Consider the following 27,985-nt stretch of genomic DNA (forward strand, 5'->3'; position numbering starts at 1 on the left):
TCTTTTCTTTTCTGAGCCCTGAAATGTTTTTGCTTATAAGGGGACACCCTCTTGGGAAATATTCTGAAATCAAATAATAAAGCTAATGTATTGAATATGGGATTGTGGAAATAAATTTTGGGTAATTTTAACAGTTTATTAAAAGTTAAACTCGTTTTTTCCTCCTGAATTGAATCCCCTGAGATTTTGGTAGAATTTGGTGAACCAAAGGAAACAAATGTGGCCAAGAGCTCTTTCTGGAATGTTATTCTTTCCTACACCTGGGTGTCCGGATGTAGTCTCCCATATTTTGTAAACAGCACTGCTCCACCCTGGCTGTGTAATGGAGACACCTGGGGAACTTTGAAAAATGACTGCTGCCTGGGCCCCATCTGTAGAGATTTGGCTTTGTCAGGATTGGTCCTGAGCTTCCGTTGTTTAATTGTTTACCTCTCCCAGATGACTTTCTTGTACACTGTTGAAAGCTAAGGAACCAGAGGCTGAGAAAGGAAGACACTGGCAGTACAGCTCATGGAGTCATAGGCCTTTGCCTACACAGAGACCAGTGAGGCCAACTATGGGCAGTGACAGGGGAAAGAGGCTGCAGATGCTAGGCCTATCTCAAATAGAGAAGAAATGTTCAAAAGGCACTGGGGGTTCAAACATTTGATTGGGGGTATGCAGTGAAGGATGGAGTCATTTGCATTCCTGGTACTGAGTGAAGATGACAAGGGAGAACAAAGCTGCAAACTCTGCATTGCTATCATAATCAAACCTCCCCTGACCGCCTTGGCTTGCAATGCTGTCTTCATGAAGAACATTCCTTCAGTAGGTGAATCAGAAGGGCCTACGTACATAGTGCAGGTAGGTGTGCAATTAATTTTGTTCTAGAAAACAGGAAATTCATGATGGCATACGAAATGTGCTGTAAATGAGTGGCTTGTTTTTGGAAAACTCTGCCCAAATAATTCATTGACTTTGAATATTTCAAATTGAATTATTATTTTCTGTCTGTTGCTAATTCAAGATTTGTGCACATAATCCTCATGGTAGTCAAGTTTGACACATACATATGTATGTATATGTATATATGTATTTATGTGTGTGTATATGTAGATATTAAATTGCATTTTTCTTCTCCTATATCTAGGCTGCACACCATAACCACAGTCAGGAAGTCTTCTGCTGTGCTGGAAATTCATGAAGAGGTATGAAGATGGATACAGCATCACTATGGACACACGTATTCACTTATTTGCCTCTTCACTGCTGTAAACATTTGATTGTGGCCACACTTTTGTCTTTATATTATATTTTTATATTTTGTACAGTTTTCCTCAAGCCAGGGGTTGCTGGGAAATTCCAATGGCTAAACGGAAACTAGATTACAGGATACTAATTTAAGGAATATTATCAGGATGAACGTCCCTGGAACTTTCTTTTCTCGTACTTTAAAACCTATTGTCATGCCAAACAGAATTGAGTGTGAGATAGTGAGAAAAATGTTGAGAAGTTTTATATTAGGGGGTTATTTAATTTTATTACATCATTGTTATTATTGTTTCTTAATGTCGGGTTAGGGAGGCAGTTTCTGGGGCTCATTTAGGTGGACGATCATGTATGTTGGGCCATGGCTGTTTGGTAGGTACTTTGGTTCTCACAGCCATTTTTCATGTTGGGGGAGGTTCATACTCTGATGGCAGTGATTCCACAAAGGAGTCCTCTGGGGAAATCGGTTTTGCCTTAAACACTCAATGGAAAACTCTCCTGTATCTCTAAATTTGAAGACAACTGTAATTTCCGCTGGTGATAATTTTACCCACGTGGGTTTTCTCATTAAGTTCTACTTACTAAAACAGTGGATGTAACAGGGCATTATGAGTTGTAATTGCTTAAGAAGTGAATTTAGTGAAGATGGGTGTTTGTAAGTGTTGTTTCTTCTCTTTGCTCTTTGTTAGCTTGTTATTTCTTTTGTTCATTTTTTTTTAAACAAACACCTTTTGAGGCAGATAGGTAAAGAGATGTAGATATGAATGGGATGGAGTGATTTCGAAGACAGATTCCTGCCCTTTAAAAGCTGCTGGAAGGAGAAGGCATGTGGATACTATGTCCAAATAGGTTTTCTACCCATTGTCTATTATCTTTTCTCCTAATCTGATAAGCAGGGCCATCTACATTGCAGTTCTTTTAATTAAATGACTAGACAGATGTTCTCTATGCTTCTGTATTCCATCTACCTCCCCTTCTGCTATGAACTTAAGCCTTGCTCATCAATTGTGATTCTGCCTTTCTGGTAACTGCCAGCAAGAACAGCGAAAAGGGGAAGAGGGTGGACCCACTCACACCATTGATAATCTCTCCACTCCTTCCACTTGAAGGTTTGTAGAGAATCATACCCTCCTCCAAGGCTCAACCTCAGTACATGGCACCTTCAGTTCCTTTGTCTTTGTTCTTTGTCAGTCAGGGGTGTGGGGTGAGGAATGACTTGATGTGTGTCATTGGTTTAAGATAAATGCCAAATAGATGTTGGAAAACATGCTCTATGATTAAAACAACAACAACAACAACAACAACAACAACAACAACAACAAAAAGCAACAACTCTGCTTGGGGCTTATGCCTGCCTATCAAAGTCTGGAGAAAAGAAGAGGCAGAATTGTCATTAGAATAGAGAGGCAAGGAACTTCTTAGCAGACGTGTACATTATAGAGGTGTGAGAGCATGTGGCACGTCAGATAGAGGTGGACACAGCTGTAAAGCACAGTCAGGTTTGCACCCCTCCTCTGTGCCCTTTGGCAAGTTTGAAACATGAGGATAATAACAATAGTATCGCAGGGTCATTGTGAGACTTATGAAATAATATCCACATAAGTCACTTAGCACTATGCCGGTGATAGAGAAGCACTCCTGTGTGCTAACAACTGCTCTTATTATTATTAAGGTGAGTGGTGGTGGTCAGAAGTGGAGCTGAGAGTGGTAGTCTGGCAGGAGCCAAATCAGACTCCAAAGGCCTTGTTGTTTATGCTGTTATATGGTTTTTACCATGACGGTGATAGGGAGACCATTCACGATTTTAGGCTGGGGAAGAAAGACCAGTCTGGTGGCAGTGTGGAAGGTGGATTGTCTGCATGAGGGTGGGGAATCAAGATTAGAGGTTGGCAGACCAGTTAAGAGGCTTTATAACAAAATTACAACTTATGAGGCCTGAATTAAAAAATGGCAATAAAAATGAAGATGAAAATTTAGGTTTAAAATATTTTAAAAAATGACAAAAAAGTGGTAATTGATTACACAGATAAGAAGAGTTGAGGATAACTTGGGGCCATCTGCTTAGGAAATAATGTAGATAACGGTATCTACAGAGGGGAAAAATACAGGAAAGTGAATGGGATGGGGGAGAGAGTGAATTATATTTAGAATATGTCGATCGCGGAGCATTTGCAACATAGGTAAAGATATTCAAAACAGGTAGTTAAAAATAATCTAAAGTCATACTGAATGATATATAGATTATATCATTATATCATTATAATAATATGATTATAGATTATAGAGTTGCAGAGTGAAGCAGGTAGGACAAGAATGCTAAAAGAGAAATTGCTGGTTTTAAATGACCTGAAGAAAGTGAAGTGAAGGAGGTTTTTTTTTTCTCCTTCTTCTTTTGTGTGAGGGGATGATTGTGGAAGTGGATGACGGATGGCGGTGGAGGTAAGAAAAGGAGAAAAGAACACTCAGGTTGGTGTAGATTTGTCTAGAAGGTGGAATTTAACATTAACATTGTACAAATGTCCCTGAAGACAGATAGTTTAACTGTTTAAAAATAGACTCATTTAACTGTTTCACCAGAATATAGTCTTTAACATGGCTTTATAAATGCATGTATAAGAAAAATTAGCATAGTGAAAAGGAAAAAAAGAGTTTAAATTGTAGGAGCTTTGGAAGAGATCCTAGAGTTAATATCTGCTATCAATTTGAAAAATATGATTTAAGTCCTCCATGCTTTGGTTCTACATTGTTTTGGGTAATACTCTGAGAGCTGGGAGGCACCAGAATTGATAGAGATGTTGTCCTTGGGGTAGAATGGAGGAAGAAAAAGCAAGGAGTCATTGAAGTTTGGCTCATGTACATGAGACTGTCAGTGGATAAATTCCTGAGTGGGTTTTGCTTCCCCAGTGGCTTCCAACGATTTGAGAAAACTCTATACAGACCTCAAACACATCTACAAATTCAATTTTAGCTTAAAAAAGATATATTGCGTTTTATGTCTCGGAGGGTTATGAAAAAGACTGCAAAATCTTTGAGCTTGTAGCTATGGCTGTTCTCCTTTGGGTTCTCATAACTGGCCCAGTACCTGATGCATAAAGGACACTTGGAAAGTTAATGGTTGAAATCAAACAAGTAATGACTTGGGGGAGATATGGAAACATGAGCTAGAGTATTAAATCAAGAATGTAAACTCCTAGATCCCTGGACTTTCATTTAAACATGGCCTATCTTGTTAACAAATAAATGAGTAAATAAATTTGTAAAATGGAAATTGAGAGTAGAAATGCCCTACTAACTTGAAAAGTTGGATTTCAAGAATCATCATAAAATCTAAATATATTTTAAGTTTTTCCAAGTAGAATGAAGCAATAAGAATATATCTCACAGTAAAATCCAAGTTTTTGACTTTTAGAAATGTAATTTCAGGTTTGCACCCCTGAAAGAATCAAGCATTATGCTTATTTAGAACTGAAATGGTAACTACAAAAATCTATCTCATTTAATTTCCCACCACTGCCTTTAATGACCTTTAGCAACCTGAGCCACAAATCTACGAATAAAAATGCTTCTCCATTAAGTTAGTGCAAATGAGGGAGAAAAGACAAAGGAAAGGAGAGGGAAAGAGGAAGAGTCAGAGCTAGCTGATGAGTGGGCTGTTGTAGGGATCAATGATGCTGGCATAATGAAATGTCTTAAAGGCTGCCAAAATGTCAGAGAACATTATATATAGAATGAAGATATATGTCATTAAAGAAAAAAGGTTAGCAGAGATAGCATCAGTCTTTGATTCAATAACTAATTTTGTAGAGAGGGAGCCAGACCTCATTGTCCAGGAGGTCAAAGGGTTGACCATTCTGTTAAAATGGGGCAAAAGGCAAGAAATATAAGACCCACAGGGAATTTGCTAAGAAAACACATTTAAGGGCATGCCCTCAGTCAGTACAAACTTTGCTCAAAGCCTCATGCTATTAGTGGATGCCATATTGCAAAAATTCCTGGTCACCACTGTGACCCTCTATGATTTTTAAATGATTTAACCTTCAGCATATTTGTTCATCAGGTTATGGGACTACATGGGATATATTCTAAAAATACTTTAAGAAATTTGAATCAAACCATTATCATTCAAACTGCTTTTCTCAATTACTTTGAACCCTCTTTCCTTAGCCTGACAAATATACCCTCACATGCACCACGAGGTCTGGAATAGACAGGCAACTATTACTTAAAACATATGTGAGAGAAAAAATTCTTTCAGGTATACATGTGCTTTGTTGGTTTTGTTTTATTTTGGTTTTAACATTGGCCAAATCTACATAGGAAAATACTGCATTCACTCATTCAGCTTTGCATTCAGGCACTTTTAAGCACCTGCCATATACATTGTCCTGAATGTTTGGAAGATACAAAAGAAGGGGAGGATGTGATTTTAGTTCCTTAGGGATTTGAGGGTTTTGGCAAACTTTTGACCTTTCTGTATATTGTGAATACTTTAATTGTAATAGTTTTTAGATGAAGACCTATAGGTTTACTTTGATGAGAGAAACTGCAAAATATCAGGAGAGGTCCTGGGAATTGATTTGCATATATCTCTGTTCCCCTGATGAGGAGAGAAATATAGGGCTTTTGCAAGGTCTTCTAGAGCAGAATTCAATCATTGCCAGGCCAATGTTCTCCTGTTATCTTTGGGTGTTTGAATGTTTGGTTTGAGAAAAGGAAAATTTCTTGAGTCGGTTTTCTTCCTCAGGATATAGCAAAATGGAGCTGGCCAGGTGATTTGGGGCAGTGTGGATTACAACATTTTCTTCCAAACGATACCTAGAGCATTGGAGACACAACATAGAAGTTCAGAGTACAGTTTCAGAATTAGCAGACTTGGTCTCAAACTCAGGTGCCGTCACTTACCAGCTGTGAAGGCAAATTACTTGATCTCTCAGTGTCGCTGGTTGTCCTCCTTGTGGAATAGGGACAGTCTCATCTCATTAGGATTTGTTGTGATTCATATATCATCTGTAAGATTCTCAGGACAGTTCTGGCCCATTGAAAATATAAATTAAAAGGAAACTATTGTTATCATCCCTGTTAGAGGAAATAGGTGATTATTCCAAGCAGGTTTTGTAGTGATAGGTGTGAATCTTGTTCTTGAGGAGGTAGGAGGACATTTCTCAATACGTCTGGTCACCATAGATCTGGGAGATGTTCAAGCTGTTTGAGAAAGTGAGAAACACACTAAGATTCTGTGGAAATAGCAACTGGTAGCTCTGCCACAGGAAACTTGTAGTGTTAGGAACAGATGCTATGACAGATATTTGCCTTTTTGAGCCATGATTGGAGGTGGCAAGAGACCAAAGAGAATAGAGATTTACTCCACTCCGGTGGGAGTCATCAGGGAGACATACTGGAGATGGAGAAGGGGGTCAGAGCACCTTGCCTATTTAGCTTTCATGAAAGGGTCGAGATATTCAGCCTTCCACTAGACAGTTTGCTGAGATGGGAACACAACTTCTTACTATAGATTTTTTCTGGAATACAGGCAGAAACAGAAATTCTCACTGAGGCTCATGCCAGTTACAGAAATTCTCAGTTATCAAGACCTCTAGTTCTGACTTTAAATACATAAAAGTGTATTTAAAGTAGAAAATATTCCATTTTGGAGGCTTATCTAGGAGTTTAAACTCGTTAATATCTGTGTATGATGTTGTTGTATATAGGGTGGTTTAAATCCTTGTTACCCAAAATGTAGTCTGCAGACCCAGAGCTTGGGTATCTCCTGAGAGCTGGTTAGAAAAAAAGAACTTCAGCCCCATTCCTGACCTACTACTGAATCAGAATCTGTAATTTAGCAAGATGACTTTGCTGACCATCGAATTTGATTAAGTCAATGATTCTGTTAAGACTAATGTGTTTTTAAGTCTTTTCCCATTGGATGTGGTCACAGTCAGAGGTGTCCTGAGAAATAGTACCCTAATCAATGGGCAGCTGTGTAAGAGCAAGGACTTGGAGTCTTGAAAGTATCCCTGGATACTGGGGATCTGTGAGCAGGACACTCTCTAAGGTATGTTTCACCCTCAGGACAAAGGGAGATGATGGCATCAGCTATCTTGTGGGGAGAATTCTGAGATGACAGCCTCCAGTGGAACACTAGGGACAAAGGTCCATTCACCTCTTCAAGAAACCAGGGAAGGGGAAAATAAAGCTGTTGGGTGAGTAAGCATTTCTTCGGATACAGCTATATTAGGATTGACTACTTAGAGATAATTTGTTCAGAAAGAAGGGTATTTTCCTTAATACCAAGAGTTACACTTACCTAAGTATTTTCTACTTTGAAAGTGGCATTCACTTCCAATAGCTGCCCGATCCACATATATACACACCCAAATGAATAAAATGAACAAAATCTAATTAGAGGGGGAAAAAAGCACCTAATCCATTTGAAAAATGAGCCAAATTTGTCAGCAACCATGTGGGATTTATTCAAACTGCTCAGAATAGATCTGAATCTACACATTTTGACATTCCATCCATGTAGAAGCAAGGCCATGTGTGAGACCAGGCTGATAAAATGACTTAAATGATTGGAAGTCAAGAAGAATAATAGCATTGAAGCAGCAAGTTACGACATTTCCAGAAAGTGGAGAATCAGGCACTCTTCTCTAAATGTAGGACTGGGCCTGAACATTGTACAAACACATCCAAGCTAGTGTTTTGCAGAAACTCACTGCCAGTGGGGATTTGGCAGGGCATTCATCCATAGGATAATCTCAATCTGCAGTTCAGCCTGCGTGTGGGGCACAGATGAGGCTCTTAGCTCAGGATGGCGATGAAACGCCACATTCCACAAAGATGATATCTCTCCAAAGCATGGGAAGGTGTTCCAAGGTGAGAGATGACCCTACCCACCTATTTTGAGCTATTTTTGGTATTGTTAGATGAGGTACCTCGGCAGGCATGGAAAATCAGCAGTCAGGTCAGCTGGGAGCTGGGAAATTACGTAGACTTCACTGTAAGAAATGACTGGTTGATGACAAGGTGTCAGAGCAACTGGAATGTATTGAGGCTGTGCAAATATGGTGGAAGGGAGAGGGAGAGTGGAGGCAATGTGGGTGTCTGAGACCATCAATAAGCAAGAGAATTTCCTGTCTCATTCTGGGTTGCAGCAGCTGCTGCTGGTCCAAGCCCTGCAAATGAAGACAGACATTTAGAAGATCTAATAAGCTGAGGACTGTGTGGGCAGAGGAGAGCAACAACTTCTTCTAGACAAACCCTGCCAAAAAAATATGCTTGCAAAAGTTGGTACAAAAAGGAGGCAGGTGTGGCTTCTTTAAATTTGTTTTTCAAAAAAAATTTATTTTTAGCTCCTGGAGCAAATATCAGAAGTGGTTAAGTAACTGTCCTTGTAATTTAGCCCCGCAATAAGAATCACAACAAGAATATGTGGCTGTTGAACTCACCCCAGGACACCCTAAATTTCCTGGGTAGTGGCATCAATGCCATGAATTGCTGGTCAGAAATCTCTAAGTAATTCTGAAAATTAGGAATATATATATATATATAAAATATATTAACAGTATAAGTAGAAATATATATATGTATTACAGTATAAGTAAAAATGTGATACTAGAGAGGAGAAAGGGAGTAATTTATTCCACATTCAGTAGTCTAGTGCCTTGGTTTCATTCAGTGTTGTCAGAATTTAATTTAATTTAATACAATTATTAACAGTTCATCATTCAATATAAATTATTTTCAAATGAACAAAACCATTCACATTAGTCAGGCTGCTGCTGTTATTGGCGTGTTTCCCATTATAGTGTCTTACAGGTTTTTCAAATTAAGTTCTGCACTTCAGAATGGTTGAAATTATAGGGGAAGTGATATTATTCCAGAAAATACCCTGTTGGTTTTATTTCTGATGCAAACATAAATGAGGAATGGGAGGAAATCTTCTGAGTTAGTGAGTCTTAGACGTCAGCTCATTCTGTATTGATTCCAATTAATACAAATGGGCAAAATGTGTTCTCATTACAGTGAAAATATGATTAAAGTTTGTATAAAGGGTTGAAACTTGAGTTATTTGCTGGGAAGCAAATTCCTCCAAGCAAAATAATAAAAGCTACAATATTACTAAGTTTAACATATGCCAAGCATTGGTTTTATGTAAAAGTCAGCATACTACAGCCCTCTGGCCAAGTCTGGCCCACTGCCTGTTTTTGTAAATAAAGTTTTAATGGAACACAACCATGCCCACTTGTTTACATATTGTCTATAGCTGCTTCTCCTTTTGAGTAGAGAGAGAGAGAGACTGTCAGTTTTGCAAAACCTAAAATAGGAACTTTCTGGCCCTTTATGGGAAAACTTTGCTGAAGTCTGCTCTACTTTTTACTTGTTTTAACTGCCTTAGGGGTTATTCTTTGTCCCCTATTAGGAAACTGAGGCACAGAGAATTTATACAGCCTGCTCAAAATCACACAGCCTGTCAGTGGAAGAGCTGGAATTCCAGCTTTCTCAGTCTGCCTCTACAGCCTGTGACTCTTAGTACTTTGCTATGTGGTTGACCGATTTATTCTGTATGTAGATTTCTTCTTTCATCTCGCTTGATTTAAAATCCCACTCTAGGTCTCTTACAATAATTCTATTTCCTTGCTTGATTTACACTTGAGATGAGAAATTAGAGCTGATTTCTGTTCCTTTTAAGGGAGTCGGGAGGTCCTAGACCAGGGGCATCAAATCCTAACTTGGTTTATCGGATAAGGGAACCAGTTGTATGGGGGTGTGATAGCATCTGAGGATAAATTCCAATAGACATTATTTATTGAGTGTTTCCTATATAGAAAGCTAGGCAAAAAATAAGGCATGCTCCTTATATGAAAATAGGTCACGGTGTGGTGGAAAAACAAATAAGAAAGTACAGTTGACCCTTGAACAATGTAGGGGTTAAGGGCATCAGCCATGTAGTTGAAAACCTGCCTATAACTTTGGACTCTCCCAAAACTTAACTATTAATGGCCTACTGTTGACCGGAAGCCTTACCAAGAACAGAAACAGTCAATAAACACATATTTTGTATGTTATATGTATTATATACTGTATTCTTACAATAAAGTGAGCTAGAGAAAACATTAAGAAAATCATAGGAAAGAGAAAATATATTTGCTGTTCATTAAATGGAAGTGGATCATCATAAAGCTTTTATCCTTATTGTCTTCATGTTGAGTAGGATGAGGAGGTAGAGGAGGTCTTGCTGCATCAGGGGTGGCAGAGGCAGAAGTGATGGAGGAAGTGGAAGGGGAGGCAGGTGAGGCAGGCACACTTGGTGTAACTTTTGTTTCTTTAAAAATTCACATATATAAGTGAATCTGTGCAATTCAAACCTGTGTTGTTCAAGGGTCAACTGTAGATAGTCTCACTACCTTGTGGGGAATGCTATGATAGAAACTGCACAGGGAGGGCTCTCCTAAGCCACATGGGTGTAGGAGGGGATGGAACCCAGGGACATTGCTAGAAGAGGCAATCCCCGATGGAAGTTGGCCAGAAAAAAATTCTAGGAGGGTCTTCAAAACCAGAGAGAGCCTTGTGAGGAAGAGCACACTGAATGTTTTGGCACAGTATTATTCTGGAGGCTCTGAGAAGTTGGGTAAGAGACAGAAAGGAGTCAATTCACTGAGGTCTTTGAACATTTATGTCATCACAGTCAATAATTTTCACTGTTTCCAGTTGACTGTGGGAAAAATATGTGAGCAATTTTAGTACATGTAAATTGTTTTAAGATTTTTATTTTAAATCCTATAGTTTCAGGCCAATGTTGTCCTTGTTCTCATCAAAATGTAGCATTTGAAGTACCTATATTAGAGTTTCATGGGATGCTTGGTTAAAATGTAAATCACTGGGCCCCACTCACACCTCATACATCCGCCTGTCTGTGGAATAGTGGCTACAAATCTGCATTTAAGAAATGCAGGTGAGGCCAGGCATGGTGGCTCATGCCTGTAATCCCAGCACATTGGGAGGCCAAGGTGGGCAGATCACGTGGTCAGGAGTTCAAGAGCAGCCTGGCCAATACAGCAAAACCCCTCTCTACTGAGAATATAAAAATTAGCTGGGCGTGGTGGCACGTGCCTGTAGTCCCACCTACTTGGGAGGCTGAGGCAGGAGAATCGCTTAAACCCAGAAGGTGGAGGTTGCAGCTAGCTGAGATGGTGCCGCTGCCCTCCAGCCTGGGTGACAGTGAGACTCCGTCTCAAAAAAAAAAAAAAAAAGCAGGTGATTCTTATTCCAGGTGACTCTTATACACTCCACAGTTTGAGAAGCATTGAAGGATAGTTTTAAGAAGAAATCCAGGGAAAATACGTCCATATGAGGGCTGTTAAGGGTCTGAATGCTGGTACCTGGGCTGCAGAGAGAGGGTAATTAGATTTTAGAAGTACTTTGGAAATAAACACGGACAAGAGTTTGTTATTCATTGAATGTGGATGGTGGCTAGCAAGAAGAAAGGAACTGCCTTTCCTTATTGAAAAAAATATGACTTAGGCTATTGACATGAGATAGAGAATATTTTCCTCACACCCAAAACTGTACTCTTCCTATCTTTTGTCCTAGATTAATTCAGATTCTTGCTCAATAAATTTCCCAGTTTTTACTCTGAAATGAAACATGACAGCCACTTTCGAAATGGGTGCCCAGTTTAGTTCCATAGAAACTCAAAGGCACATCCAGAGTAGTTGGTTGGAATTTGTATTTCTTGAGATGAAGAGGCTGGTATGTAACAGGGTGTATTTGAAATTGTCTTGCCAAATGAGAGTGCTGTGGAGCCTGGCAAGAAGGGCAGTGTAGTTCCATGACGGAGTCTGTTCTGTAGGCAGATTGGCCATGAATGCTAATAAAAATTTGTTCATGAATGAACATCATTACAGTTTTTTTTTATACTGTGAAACAATGTTATTTGGTTGGTTGTTTTTATCCTCCTTCACTTCTGTTGTTCAAATCCTCCAAACGACATCTTCAGTCTTCACAACTCCACAAGCTAATCTGTTCTAGATAATCCAAAAGTGGGATAAGACTTTCCTCTCCTGGTTTCAAAGGACACATCTTTGAGGGTACAGTTGGCCTTGGTTGCTCTGAATAACACAAGAAAATAGCATAAAATCCTGCTGTGATCTCAGCAAAGCCCCAAGCCACATACTTGTTGAAAAGAACATAGCTAAGGGAGTCATCAGAACTGAATTCTGACTCTGGTTAGTTATGTGGCCATGGCCCAGTATGTGACTGCATATTGATGTCGAATGAGACACAAATTTAACTCTCAAGGAGCTTATACTTAAACAGAAAAGGCAGAGTCAGGGGTTGGAGAGATAGTTTGGCTTCAAGGAGGAAGCGCTATTTGAGCAAAAGCTTGAAGAACAGATTAAGTTTTCAGGCATAGAAGGAGGTGGAGGGACGTAACCAGAAGCCCCAGCTGAGTCATACCTGGAAGACAGACAAAAGTTTATATTGGATGGATTGAAGGGTATGTAGGAGAAGATACGTACCTGGCAGAGAGATGCCACAATTCCTAAGATTGTTTTCCCAGGGCAAGCCTTATCTATTTCAGGACAGATGTACTGATCCCTGAGATACCTTCAAATATGGGAAACTCTACTGCACAATTTGTGGTAGTGCAGGACTGTGTTCACGCTCTCTTCTGGTAAAAAACAAATCTTAAAAAATAAAAAGGAAGGGTATATGGGAGAAAATTAGGCAGTACAGGTGAGTAGGGAGAAGATCCTGCAAGGTCTTACAGGTTAGTCTTTGGAGGTTGCATTTCATTCTAGGCAATGCTTAGGAGTAGAAGACCAGGATATGTATTGGGAGACTTTGGAGATTCTATAGGTAAGAAAGGAGCCTGAACTGGAATTGAGGCCTTTAGAACATCCAGGAAGGGAACAGGGCAGGATGCACCTGGAAAGAGGACTCTGTGGGTTCTGAGAGAAGCCATCTCAGTGACAGTGTCCATCGCAATCCTGGTTCTTTTGGTGCGTGTGTGGTATGTTTAGGCTCTGAATTTAGTTTTGGACTTTCTCCACTTACCGGCTGTGTGCCTCACCCTAAAACTCAATTTTTTCTTCTCTACAGTGGGAATAACAAATGTTCTGGTTGTGAAGAGTGCATCTGAAGTGCTTACACAGCATCTGGCACATGCAGAGAAATTAGCTTACAAATGTTATTTTTCTGACTTCTCGCCTCCACTCCGCTTACCCTGACAGGAAAAAATAATTCACAAGGAATATCAAAACAATGATGCACTCTAGGAGTATCCAAGTATCTTAGCTGAGTTATCTCACTTTAGTATAGTGGCAGAGTTATAACTAGAGAGTGCTAGAATCCCACGCTTTAGACATCCTGCAGTGCACACCTCAGTCTCGTCAGTAAGGACCTCACTTTCTTCTGAACTGGGGCTTGTGAAAGCTGGCCTGGAAAGCCTGATTCAAGGAGATCAGGCATGTCTCTGACTGGAGCAGCTACGCTCCACATCTGTAATTTGATTTGTTCTATTGCAGATGATGTACTGGGCAGAGGTGAGTGTGGATTGGTGAAAATCTGTTTTTATGACTGGCAAAGCAGTGCAGGGGGATCTTTCACTGATAAGAAGCATCATCAGTAGGGTTTGTCCCTGATGCCTTTACCACAGCATCTGAGCACCTCTCATGTTTTTCCAGGCCAGCTCCAGTTTCAGTGAGGAGAGTGTGGGCTTTCTATTCCCCAAATATTCTTACTACAGTTAATGTGTAGGTTACTGCCCCAGCCCAGCTGCAGGTTCCCAGATGTGAGTTCCATGTAGGCAGAAACTGTCCAGTTCTTGAAATTGAATTATTTCCTTGTGTATGTGTTTTTTTTTCCTGCTTAAAGCTCCTTGGGATGCTTCCTCTCAAAAGTCTTTGAAGAATAAGAGGTTAAGCTAAGACAACCTGGATCAATTTTTTTTTTTGTAAAAATGAGATCGAAATTATCCCCATAATTCAATAAAATAGCTTTTTTCCTTCTTTCTTTTTACTTTGTTGGAAACTATGCAACAGAAACAAAGTAAGAAGACTCTACCTTAATTTCAAAGGTAACTCTTACATAAAGAAGAAAGTCATTATGCCAGGCCAGGGGGAGAGTGGAAAGGGGAAATTTAGAGAATAGAAACAAACTTAAGCATGTGTGAATTGTAAACACATAATGAATGAATGCGAAGGGCCAGCCAGGAGTCTGTGAAATGGTCCAGTCGGGAAATGCCTAATGCATAAACACAAATCTTGGTGACAGGTAGGTTAGCTATCTGTGAACTTTCTAAAGATTAAACAATCACAGGATTTTGTTAATGTGCCAAAGTGAGTTTAAACCATGAAAGACATGATGCAAATGTGCAAGTACCTTTAATTGGGCATAATAAAAAGTAATGAGGTATGGTTAAAATCATAACATTTAGAACAAGGGAGAAGTTAGGGAGAATTTTTGTCTAAAAAGCCAAAAAGTGATAGTTGATTAGTGATTTTGTTGTTATCAGGAGAGAGAATTTTCTTAATATAATAAATTAGGTACTTTGGCAAGTGAAATGGGTTCTAGGCCAATTGCAAGTCCTTAGGATTCCCTGGCAGCTAGAACCTTGGCACTCCCAAAAGACGGCTTCAGTTAAAATGACAGATGAACACGAGTCTTCAAGTCAAAACTACTGTTGTACCACATCCGTTGAATGTTTGGTGATTCAAGTCTCTGTTATTCAGGAACTGATTCTGTTTTTCCTCCTGTCAAAACCTTTGGTTGATTTTGACTGTAGTAGCACAGCTGGCAGGAATATGAGAGAAAAAAATTAAGTTAAAAATATAATTTCTATTCCATTATTTTTTTCTGTAAAAGGCTTTATGGGGAAGAAGGGAAGAAGGTTGACATGAGTAGAGACGATACTCGCCTCTGGATGACCCAGTTGGGTTCTCCTTTGACTGCCATTTACCACAGTTGACCTCATTAGGCTCCGAAGTGTGAGAAGAGCTTCATTGCCAAGTTAGTGAAAGAAGCAGATGATTTACTTTTGCTTGAATGGGTCTGTAGACCTCGGGAGATTAGCCATTTCTCTTAGAGTTTGGTGTATGTATTAAGATACAGCATGTATGTAGGTATATATAATGCATATATGTGTGTATACATATATATCTATCTCTGGTTTGTTTAATACCTTTTAAAAAATTTTAATGGAATTTTTTGAACATATACAAAAGAGAAAGAATCCTATGATGAACTCCCATGTATCCATCATCCGGCTTCAACAATGATCAACCCGTAGCGTATTGTGGTTCATGTTGACACTCATCCACTTCTTTCCTTCCCCATCTCTCCCCATTATTTTGAGACAAATGAGATCCTGGGATTTCATCAAAATATTATGAATATCTGATTTGTGAGAACAAGATTTCCCAAAGCATGATCCCCAGAAACCTAGTCCTGCAAAACTACCACAAAAATAACGTGTTCTAATCTCCAAACGTTTTAGGCAAGTGTTAGATATCATCTCTCTTTTTTGAAGAGTTGTACCATACGTGAATACATTAATGGTTCTTCACCTAAGAACTAATTTAAAGCAGTATCTTCCAAACTTAATTGAGTCTGGGATTCTTTATTTCCAGGAGAGTCTATTTACATTGTGAGGAAGAAATGTTAAGAGACTGTATTTACCACATTTGCCAGGCACTCACTATGTGTCAGGTTTGCTGTTAAATGCTTTTTATGGGCATTACTTCATTTAATCCTTATAAAAATCCTATGAGGTGAGAGTGACAGATGAACATATTACCCCATTTTCAGATGAAGAAATTGAACCTCAGAAATACAAAATAACTGGGTAAAGGTCACAGCAGGGGCAAGAATTTCTCCCAGTGTCTGAATGACCCTTGAAACTGAGTTCCCAACCCTCACGCTATGCAGTTGGAGAAGGGGTATTAACAATATCTGATGACATGAGCATCCTCTGGTGGCTTTAATGTATTCCAGTTTTTGATTGATTTGAAAGGCACTGGGAAGTTTATCTAAGACAATAGAGGTGAGAATAATCTAAAAGGTACAAAACAACTTTTGTACCTTCTATCATCTAAAAGGTACAAAACAATTTTTTTCTATGGAAGTAGAAAATATTATTAATCAATAATGTTGTACTCCTATTTTCTTATGCTAACAAGGGAAACAAAAATACAACAGAACATACACGATCAGAGTCATTAGGCTAAGAACTTTGTTTAGTAATATTTTCTATTTCCATAGAAAAATTGTTTTGTGCTTTGTAGATTATTTTCACCTCTATTGGCTTAAACTTCCCAATGCCTTTCAAAAAAAATTAGGTTAAGCATTTTTTTTTTTATTCAGCAAAGAAGACACAGAAAAGATATATATCTTGCCAGAGGTTTGAAGTTCATTACAGAGCTGGAATCAGAATGTAGATATTTATGTCTAGGGCAATTTTTTTTTGGCTGCACCACGAATATTGCATTGACAAATAGGATATTCCCCCAACTCCTGGCTTGTTCTGGTTAGTGTAAACTGGAGAACCAAAGAACTGGGAGGGAAGGGAGACTGCCTTAAACCAGAGTTACTTGATAGTGGAGAGTCCATTAGTGTTAATACTGTTTTCAGGATTTTTCAGAGGCAAGGTCTAGTGCTTCTCTTAGCATTTATATCATGTTTTGCATATTTTCAGGTAGGAAAGGAAAATCTAAAGATTTAGTTTTCTTAGGACAAACTGTGAACTACCATCGTAGTCCATTGCTTCTTTACACGTGGAAAACCCTGCCAGTGCTCATTGTGATATGCAGTCATCCCCAGGCTGTTTTGGAAGCTCCAGTTCGTGGCCCAACAGTGATGGGAGGGGCTCTGTGGAACCACTCAGGGATTCCTCAGTGGAGGTATCCATGATATAGCTTGGAAGAGGACCAAATGGTGAGGTGGAAGAGTGGCTATTTACCATCTATCTCACGTTCCTTGTCAAGGTCAATGTATTATTTTCTAGAGGACATGTTTGGTATATTATTCCCTGGGTAAAAAAAATGCAAAAATTAAAATATAGATGCAATTATTTTCAAAGATATTATGGGAAGAAAGATAGTTGTGTAATAGCTACAGAGAATTAAGCACCAGCATTATTAGAGCATTAGCAAGGCAAACTAAACACCCCTGATTAACTGGGCATTTATTCTGGCTGAGACAAACTTGCATGGAGATAGGGAACATTTGGACGTACGGCTGCAAATAATGAGTGTTATCACTTCATTAAAGTAGGTCAAGGTAAGCAAATGTGATAGATTTTTTTTCCACATGCTATAATTACCAAAGGCAATTCAGTAGGTTTTAGACCTGGACCATAAAATTATATAATAAGCAGTCATTCATTGTAGGTGATTAAAAATAAATGTCTCCAGACAGATTAAAAGAGGAGAGACACAGAGTAAAGCACCATGATCCCACTGTTTATTATATCCACTCTCGTAATTAAGGAAGGTGTAAATTTAAAACATATTATTAAATATGTGGAGGTACCATGATATAGTAAAAAGAGAGCTGGTCCTGGAAACAGACCACCAGGGTTAAGGAGTCACTTTTTATACCTTTGGCAACATGGCCTCAGGAAAACAATTTGATCTCTGTGAGTCTTGGTTTGCTTATTTGAAAATGGAAATTAACAATAAATTCTTAAAATATTTTCTAGTGGTCAAATAATATATGAATCTGCAAAGTTCTAGGCAAATGACTATTAATGATAATGGTTAAAAAATACGTGCTATAAAGCCAGAGCAGAAAGGCAGCACCAAACAACAACTCTGCAGGAGTTGACCTATCTAGGTGTGCAAGCACAAGACCTGCTCTTCTGAAACAGTCTTACTGATGACAGGAAGATCAACCAGTCCTAGAGCAGTGAGCCAGGGGCAAAACAAAAGAGTCAATCACAACCTAAGTATCAACCTAAGAGATGTACTAAGTATTGACTTTGGGATCCATGACACCAGGAAGAAGGAAAGGTGAATTTTTTTTCTTCATCTGGCCACCTGGTTCCTTGTTCTGAGTATGCGTATTAGTAGTCAGTGGTCATTATGATATAAGAGTTAAATTTTTTTTTCTGGCTGGTTTAATTAGATTGAGATAATCCAGAGTGAAAAATGCTCATTCTGTGCTTCCAGGAAACTGCTGCTAACACTAAAATTTGAAATCAGTTAATGTCCAAAGCACTCATGTGCCATAGGAAGGTCAGTCAGCCTATCCATGTTTCATTCCTGGAGGTGTTGAGACTCCAAGAGCCCCCTGCCATCCAAAGACATCCCAGGTAGCACATAAAGTAAGTAATAGAGCTGCAGTAGACTTCATGGTTCAGGGCTTTTCCACCTGCTTTATCTACTGGAGGTTAATTGGATGTTTTGCAGAATACTCCGAGCATGGTTGTTACTCCACACAAATAATATTATTAAGGAAAAAGGAGGCTTTAGAGTGTAGCATGGGTAGGAAGAAGTATCTGGAATTTGCTTATTTGAGGGTAACTCTCCAAGGGATTTGTGGAGATCTGGTAAAAGTCAGTAATTACTTGCTCAATAGGAAGATATGGTATATATTATTTCCAAAGTGAAAAAGATGCCTGACTGCAAGTCTCAGGGCCACATGAAGTTAGCAGTGAAAGAATGCAGCATATCGTTTGTTGGAGAGGTGGAGAGGATAAATCAGTGAAAGGTGAGTTAAGTTAGGGTGGAAAGGAAGGGGTGGGAAGTCTTTCTGGCTTTAGAATAGGTTCTGGCAGTTCTGTTTTCAGTAACTGTCACCATACTATTCAGGGAAAATTTGACAATCTCCATTGCTAAATCCCCAAAAGTAACAGTTTAACTGATTTTTCAGAACAAGCCTCATATAGATTGCAAATATTTTGAGTGGCAAGTTGATTTATTGGGGGAAAATTTTTCCCCACATAATTAAGTTTGCCTCTTATATTATAATGTCAAAATGAGAGAAAATGTAGACATATTTTAGTTCACCCTAAAGAGACTAGAGGTACTACAAAAATACTAAGAAGACTTCTAAAAAGTTCTTATTTGATTTTTGCAAATTAAAAGAGTGATACAATCTAATGGAAACAGAATAATATTGCACAAAGACATATAAAGACAAACATAATCAATGACCTTCCCTCCAATATAATATTAGTGTTCACAGCATGACATGAGTCTTTCCACATAACTCCTTATTCACACATATGAAAAAAAATTTTAAACAGGCAAATGCTTAGACAAAACCAGAGAATCTCAAAGTGCTTGAGATTTTTCAGCAGAATCAGAGGAAACCACAACTATTCTCTTTGGCTTCAATCTTAGTATAGAAAAATCTAGGCTAAAGCATTGGCGCTAGAGTGAGGTGGAGGTCAAAAAAGAGCACCAAGAGAAGTATACCTAGAAGCGTTTATTTCTAGAAAATTAGTCCTGTGCAGAATACTAGATGCTAGGCCATGGGACTTCTTCTCTCAACCTTCCTCCTTCATTTTGCTTATATAGAGAGGTACATGGTGACATGTCAAACAGCGACTCATGTATCCTTAGGGAAGCTCTAATCATCAAAGTGTATTCAATATGGTGAGCATGTGGTTGTATGGTGCAAAGGTTAGGAAATCAAGCTAAAGAGATATGGCCCTAACTTCCAGGGCATAGAAAGAGAAATCAAGGACCCAGAAGCAGATGAACAAGGAAAATAAGTAGCAGAATGAACCAGGGACTTAATATATTTGCAATGTGTCTGGTTTGTATTCTGTGGAATGATGAGGGAGGAACGTCTGGAGCAGGTGCACATTTGGACAAGATGAGCCTAGAGAGGAATAGCTGTCTCACTTCCAGAAATGCTGCTACCTCTGCCTAGTGAATATAACACAGGGAAGGGCTGAAATGAAAGATAATTTTCACATGTGGAGATGAAACTGCAGTCTAAATCCACTGAAGTATAATCCCACTATGCCCAGGGTTACTTATTTAAAAAATATTTTTGGGGTTTTGACAGGTAGTGTGCTAACCAAAGTATAAAATAACAAATATCATTATTGCTACATTGTATATTTGACCACTCCATGGAAGAATTTGGGTAAAAAACCTTTTCTCATTATTTTATCTTCCCTCCCTACCCCCCTCCCTCCCTCCCTCCCTCCCTTCCTCCCTTCCTTCTTTCCTTCCTTCCTTCCTTCCTTCCTTCCTTCCTTCCTCCCTCCCTCCCTCCATCTCTTTCAATCTTTCCTTCTCACCTTCTCTCTTTCTTCTTTCTTTCTTCTTTCTCTCTTTCTTTCTTTCTCTTTCCTTCCTTCCTCCCTCCCTCTCACTCTTTCTTTCTTTCTTTCTTTTCTTTCTTTCTTTCTTTCTTTCTTTCTTTCTTTCTTTCTTTCTTCTCTTTCTTTTTCTTCTTTCTTTCCTTTCTCTCTTTCTCTCCTTTCCTTCCTTCCTTCCTTCTCTTTCTTTTTTCTTCATTCATCAATTCATCTATTTATATAGCATATATATGTATGTATGTATATCTTTATGTACACTTGTGCATGCATAGATACAATACCAAACAAATTTAAAACACATGTGGTGAGTTATTGCATTATTTTTGGAGTTCCCTCAAATGGGAAAATTAGGTATTTCTTTCTCTTGCGATAATCAGTTTTATTTACAGAAAGGTCAGAAGTAAACTGCTTTTATCATTTGCTAGTGGGGTACATTACAGTGAGCAATTCTAGTTACAAGTTCATCAGGGTTTGGTTACTACTCCTGGAACTCTTTCCTTCCCATTGGGCTTCCATCTCTAAGATCTAACTGAAGTTCCCAAAAGCAAGCATTCAACTTGCTGCTTGGTAAAATATCGAACAACCCCCATCCCCACCCCAGTATTCCTGAATAAATAGTGTAAATAAATAGATGAATCTGGCCTCCGAGAATATGTTTCAGAGATTATAGAGTATCTACATTGTTCTGCTCTCTATGGATAGGTATAAAAACCTGTTGAATAGATGCTAAAAATCAGTGGATATGTGACACCTCAAAAATGTTGCTCTTTTAAAGAGGGCAGGAACAAATCTGCTAGTCCCAATAATCTGGATGCAGAGAGTCATAGTAATGATGATGACTGTGGTAAGAAATATGAACCTATATTCTGAGGCCAAGAAACCTCTTACCTGTTCACCAGGGCTTCAGAAATGAATGGCAAACTCCAATATATTTTTTGAAATGCAGAAAAGAATTTATGTATTATTTGTATTTGTCTTTTAAACTTGAGAAAATACATGGCCAATGCCAACTGAAGTGTTATTGAAGTTTAATCATGAGTATGTAACATATGTCAGCTACTCCCTCTTCAATCTTCACAGATTTTTGTAAAATAGTGACCCAAGATGGAAAGGATACTCTAAGCAATGGGAAGGCAAAGAATCACTTAAGCTTTTCATTCATTGTGATAGCAACTGAACTTCTTGATGTATTTATTGTTATAAAAGTGTCCTCAAAACCACCAATTATTTCTTCCTGTAGATGGTTAGAACTTAATATTGTCTGGGAATCTTCTAGAAGCATAATTTGTCAAGTCAACCTGCATACAGCATTTGTAAGTACTCTCTATGAGAACACTTAGAAAATGTTACAGTTTCTGACTCATTCTCTCTAGCCCAGTTGTGTGTTAAACTGAAGGACACATTTGACTACTGCACCAGGAAAAAATGGGTTAGGTTCTTTTTATCTCTGTCAGTTTCTCTTTATCCACACATTTAAAATAATTTCTCTCTTTTCTTTTTAAGTCACAGCTGTGTTATTCAAGTGCACTTTTTTTTCAATAAAGAAAATATACTGCATTGACATTCTGAGTCATTCTGGTTTTGTTGGTATTGTTTATTTTAAATTTAAAGATTCAGCAACACAGTGGGTAGTAAATGAAAGGCTTTGACAGAACTAAAATAAGGGTGCCTTACGTTAAAGGGATCAGCCAAATTATACAGTTCCGTAATTCTCCATTTGCCCATAACTTTGATTTGTGTGGACTTTTCTAAAACCACAAGGTTTAGGTAAAAGTGCTCAGTAGTTGGGAATATTTCTAAACATCTGGCAGCACTGGGAGCTATCCAGGAAACTCAGGATATCTCTGTGAAGCACGTTACTTATTTCCTTGTCTAAGCAAAAGGAAATATCTGAAGTTCACCTTCTAAAAACTGGAATAACCAATAAATATTCTATTGATATCTTTATGCCTTCATCTTAGCAGGTAACCTTTTCTAGTTAGAAGAGCTGGTTTTCCCCACTGGCTGTAAGTATTTAAGGCAATCTGTGCATATTGCAACAAAGGCCCCAGAAATTTAGAGGGACACACTGTCCTATAAACCCAGCACCATAGCAAACATCTCAATCCCATATTATGGCCATTTGAGAAAGAAACAAAACCAAACAGAAAACATGGAAGAGAGTTACTCATGAGAGTATGAGTGTCTCTTCACTCTCATGAGGTGAAAGCATTTGAAACCTTTTAACATATTGCTACAGACAGGTGGCGCTATTTCACACACCCATGTAAAACAAAGGCTCTGCTACGCCCTACCAACACCACCAATCAATCAAATGAAAAACACCAAGTCAACCCCTAATCTGAGTTGCTTCAAGATTTATTGCTAGAGGTGCTTCCCAGCACTTTGGAGGGCCAAGGCCAGAGGATCGCTGGAACCCAGGTATTCAAGACCAGCCTGGGCAACGTAGCAAGACCTCATCTCTACTAAAAAAAAAATAAAAAAAGAAGTTTATTGCTTACTTGCATCACAATCCAATGCCAATGGGCACAGGGACTCTGTGCACACAGTCCTACAGGGTCAGGCTCCTTCCATTTTGTGACATCTTCATCTTCTGCATGCGGTCTCCAAGATTGCTACAAAAGGGGGAAGTGACAATGGAGACTCAAGCGGTGAGATTTTGTAAGTCATGCCAGAATGTTTTATCTGTCACTTTCACCCACTCTCCATTGGCCAAAACTGCCATATGTCCCAGCCCAACTATAACAAGGTATGGAAAAATGAGTCTTCCTGTGTGGCCAAGTGGAAAATGAGATGGTTTTGTTGAACACATGACACAGTGGTTGTTCTTTTGTTTATTTTATTTGTTGGCACCAGTGAAAATACTAACTCTTAATACTAGTTCAAGACTTTTTAAGTCATTGTTAAACTATAATGAGGGGAGTAAATAATATCTGTTATTTATTAAGTTCTTAGTACATGCTGGAAATGCAACAATACTTATTTAATCCAGTCTTTACTGACCCTATGTGTTTGAAGTAGATACTATTGTTATCACTCATTTTATAGAAGAGAAAAATGAGATTTAATTAAGAACTTGTTTTGTAATTGACAGAGCTGGGTTTCTATCCAGCCATTTGCTGTCAGAGCCTGGATTTTACTCACTGAGCCATATTCTTTCACCAAACAAACACTGAGTCCCATATGTATTTGTTTGAGTTCACTCTTGGTCTTGATTCAGAACCAAGTGCTCTACCCTTCCATGCCTGATCTTCACGATCTACAAAAGAGGGATAAAAATACCTCCTACTCCCTTGGCATTTCAAACCAAATGGGGGAATCACTGTGAAGTACATTAAATTCTGTCCAATACAGGCTGCACAATATCCTTATGACTTAAATGTGATTTACTTTTTGAATAGGTAATAGATTCACATGATTGAGATTTCCCAAAGGTACATCAGGATCTAGAGTTAAAAGTCTCCTAACCACTTCTGTCTCTTCTCCACTCATTTTCGCAGCACAAAGACAATCCATGTTACTAGATTGATTTGTATTATTCATTTATATAATTTGTTTACCCTTTGGTAAATAGACCAAATTTCTAAAACAATTCTTGCTTTTTTTTTGCAATTAACATTTTAGCCTGGTGATTATATTCATACATACAATATCCTCATTCTTTTTATCCATTGTATAGTTGTTAATTATAAGAATATATTATAATTTGTTCAACCAGTGTATTAGTCCATTTTCACACTGCTATAAAGAAATTTCTTGAAATTGGCTATTTCTTTGTAAAGAACTGAGAGGTTTAATTAACTCACGGTTCTGCATGGGCTGGTGGGGAGATCTCAGGAAACTTACAGTCATGGCAGAAGGGGAAGCAAATACATTCTTCTTCACAAGTTGGCAGGAGAGAGAACTGCAGAGTGAAGGGAGAGGAGCCCTTTATAAAACCATCAGATCTTGTGAGAACTCACTTACTATCATGAGAACAATGACATGGGGGTAACTGCCCCCATGACTCAATTATCTTCACCTGGTCCCACCCATGACACATGGGGATTAAATTCAGATTATCATTCAAGATCAATTCAAGATGAGATTTGGGTGGGGCCACGGAGCCAGACCATATCAACTAGTTTACTATTGATGGACATTTAAGTTGTTTATAATGTTTTTGCAGTTTTTCACATGTGACTATTTGTATGACAAATTTTTAGAAGTGATGCCATAAGAAGTTAAATCTGATATTTAAATTAATATCATTGCATTTAATGATTGAATTTGGTATTAGTCATTGTAGTGTGCAACTGCAAATATCACAGTAAAGATAAAAAGTATATAATGTCTTCTTGACCATCTCAGGATGAAGCTGCTATTAGAAGAAATGAGGTTGTGATCAGTAGCACTAAATTCAAAAAATTCTGATTGTGGGTTGATCATTATTTAGGTGTTTGGCTTGTTCTTTTTCCACTTTCTTGATCTACATATCTAAATAATGATTGTATTTCTATTTGTTTTATCACTGTTAGAAGGGGCCATGACTCTAAATAAAAAGTTCATGAATCCAGTTTATAAGATATTTTGGAACTTAATCATATTACAGTTTTTGTTATTTTGCTTAACTCTTAATTATAAACCAACATCACAGGCCTGCAGGTACAGTCATCAACTTGTTTCACAATCCCCTCACAATATCTAAGATAGAAACTGCAAATAATAGTGGGTGGAATAAGTCAGAAGTTTGTTTCTCTGGTAAGTGGTCTAGTGCTATTATGATGAATGTATTCACTCATCAGGGATCCAGGCTCTTTCCACCTGTTGCTCTGCCATTCTCAATGTGTAGCATCCATCTAAATGATCAAGGTGGTTTTCTCCAACTCCTCCCATTATTTCCACAATCCAGACAGCAGGAGGGTGGAAAGGAGAAAAAGCATGTCCGTTCTAAGGACATAACTTGGAAGTCTCATTGTCTCATATATCATTTTGTTTCACAGTTCTATAGCTAGAACTTAGTCATATGGTCACATCTAATTATGACAAAGATTAAGAAAAGTCATCTTTATTCTGTTGAGGGGCATGTTACCCCATGGCTAGAACATGAAGTTTAATTATTATGAGAGAGAAGGAGAGAATGAGAGACATATAGCAGTCTCTGCCATGGCTTATCTCTCTTCCAGCCAAATACCTGTGTGCACCCTTCTTCTCACTGATAGAACACACTTCGGCACCTGCTCCATTCCCATCAAGAAAGACAACTAAAAAGTCCCATCTGGTAAATTGCATTAGGAGGGCCCAGAAGTTCAGGGTGATGTGAGTCATTTCTATCAGGTTTGGGTGAGTCACCCTATGATCTATTACCCCTCATCCCCAACCCCACACAATAGACAATGGTGAGGGTAGGAACTGGGTAATTACCATGAAGACTCACTCAGAAAAGTGAAGAAAGGGATGTACTGAATCACAGAGAGCTACGGCATCTAGTAAATCCAACTCAGCAGGTGTTTTGATACTTCCCAACCCAAGCAGTGAAGTAAATTCCTTAATCAGCTCTATCTGGTAGTGCTGGTTCTTCCCACCGGAAGGAATCCCATATCATTTAGCTTCTTCGGCCTGCAATAGTATCTTTTAGAAACCTTTTTTGGCCCTTTATTGTCTACTACTAAATCTGAAGTAGTCACTGAAGAGTGTGCGCTTCCTGAAAGCTGCAGAGGGTTCTCAGTCAGCTTTCTGATGGTGCAGGTTTAGAAGTTCAGGGTTTATTTTAGGGATCAAAATCACATCATTTGAAGGTGAGGCTTGCGTGTGTTGCCCCATACCTGTGATTATAGAGAAAGTGGGGTAGGGAGAGAAGGCACTGAAACTGGAATTAAAATTGTCATCGCCACAAACATGTGTGACTAGGACAAGTCCCCCTCTCAATGTTGATTTCCTCATCTACAAAATGATTGTTTTGAACTCTGGTCTCTGAGGGCTCCAACTAGTTCAGTCCTGACAGCCAGTTTTAAGTGAGTAAGCAGTTGCCATTTCTAGGAATGTTTGAATTTCCATCAGCCTTGAAGTCTTTTTAAATCTCTTGTTGGTGGAATGTAGTTTATTAAAATAGAAAGAGCACAGCATCTCTTGCATTCATACTGTTTTCCAAAGTAGTTTGTGCCATTTTAGTTCACCGTGCTCTTTACCCCCACCCCCAAACCTGGAAATAGGACTCCTTGCTTTTCCATCCTGGCTTTGGGCTTCGTTCCTGAGTATCCTTATGAGAACTGTCAGGCACTTTCTTCTCTGAATGGAGGAAACTGTATCGGTTCACAGACTAGAAGGTCAACAGTCACAGATTCTAGAGCAGTGGTCCTCTGTTGTGTATGTTTGTGTGTAGAGGGAGACTTGAATATTTTGAAAAATATTCTCAAATTCTTTTCTGATACACCATTCTATCACTGCCTTATTTAAGATGGTAGATTTTGGAAGAACTTTTGGGGTGATCTGATGTCTATTCACCTTCCATGCTCCACTCCAACACACACACACACACACCCCTCCGTGAAGAAGCATTACCCCAGATTGCGGAAGTTGCTAAACATTTCTACATAAAAAGAACTTAAGCCAAGATGCAAATTTGATGGAAGACTGTGTTAGGTTCCCATTGGTGCTGTAGCAAATCGCCACAAACTTAGTGTCAACCTAAATAACAGAGAGAGAATCTCTAAAAGAAAATACATTTGTTTGGGAATAGAGCATTGCAATGAGAATACACATGTCATGGTAAGCTATGTGCATATTCAGGGAGGTAAAGGAAGATGAAAGTTTTTACTTCATTGATTTTATTTGTTTATTTATTTATGTATTTACTGAGACAAAGCCTCACTCTGTCTCCCAAGCTGGAGTGCAGTGGCATGACCCCTGCTCACTGTACCCTCTCCTTCCTAGGCTCAAGCTATTCTCCTGTCTCAGCCTCCCAAGTAGCTGGGATTACAGGCGTGTGCCACCATGCCTGGCTAATTTTTCTATTTTTTAGTAAAAATGGGGTTTCACCATGTTGGCCAGGCTGGTATTGAACTCTTCACCTCAAGTGATCTGTTCATCTCGGCCTCTCAAAGTGCTGGGATTACAGGCGTGAGCCAGTGCACCTGCTTGATAGTTTTTAAAATTAAAAATGAGAAGAATTACATAATTGTTTTGAAGCAATTATCCTTGTCTACAAAGATCAATAACAAACGTGATGCCAGTCCAAGGCTGGACAGAGAGTTACTGGGCAGATTTCTTTGCAGAAGTATTTTTTGTGGAAGGCCTTTATGCAAATTGTTAGTTTTTGTAGTGCCTGATATATTTTTTTAAATCAGATATACAGGCATGAGAACCCTCTCTTCATGGCCTTCCTCAGCTCTATCTGTCACCATTTTCTTTTTTTGTTTGAGACAGAATCTTGCTCTGCCAGCCAGGCTGGAGTGCAGTGGCATGACCCCGGCTCACTGC

The 27,985-nt window shown here is 38.7% G+C and overlaps 1 protein-coding gene and 1 non-coding gene across 2 annotated transcripts in view; both read left to right on the forward strand.

Annotated features, from left to right (window-relative positions):
- OPN5 (opsin 5) overlaps nt 1-15,740 on the forward strand; it is a 44,322-nt gene extending 28,582 nt beyond the window's left edge. Inside the window, exons 6-7 of the mRNA XM_055263770.2 lie at nt 1,130-1,187; nt 13,354-15,740. Of these exons, the coding sequence (XP_055119745.2) occupies nt 1,130-1,187; nt 13,354-13,362 (67 nt within the window). The 3' untranslated portion in view covers nt 13,363-15,740. The remainder of the gene's footprint in view (nt 1-1,129; nt 1,188-13,353) is intronic.
- Nucleotides 12,763-12,925, forward strand: LOC129473896 (U1 spliceosomal RNA). The gene has a single exon (XR_008654415.1). It is a non-coding gene; the product is annotated as a U1 spliceosomal RNA (small nuclear RNA).
- Nucleotides 15,741-27,985: the final 12,245 nt, after the last annotated feature.

The sequence above is a fragment of the Symphalangus syndactylus genome, chromosome 23, assembly GCF_028878055.3.
Source record: "Symphalangus syndactylus isolate Jambi chromosome 23, NHGRI_mSymSyn1-v2.1_pri, whole genome shotgun sequence".
In the NCBI taxonomy this organism is placed as follows: Eukaryota; Metazoa; Chordata; class Mammalia; order Primates; family Hylobatidae; genus Symphalangus; species Symphalangus syndactylus.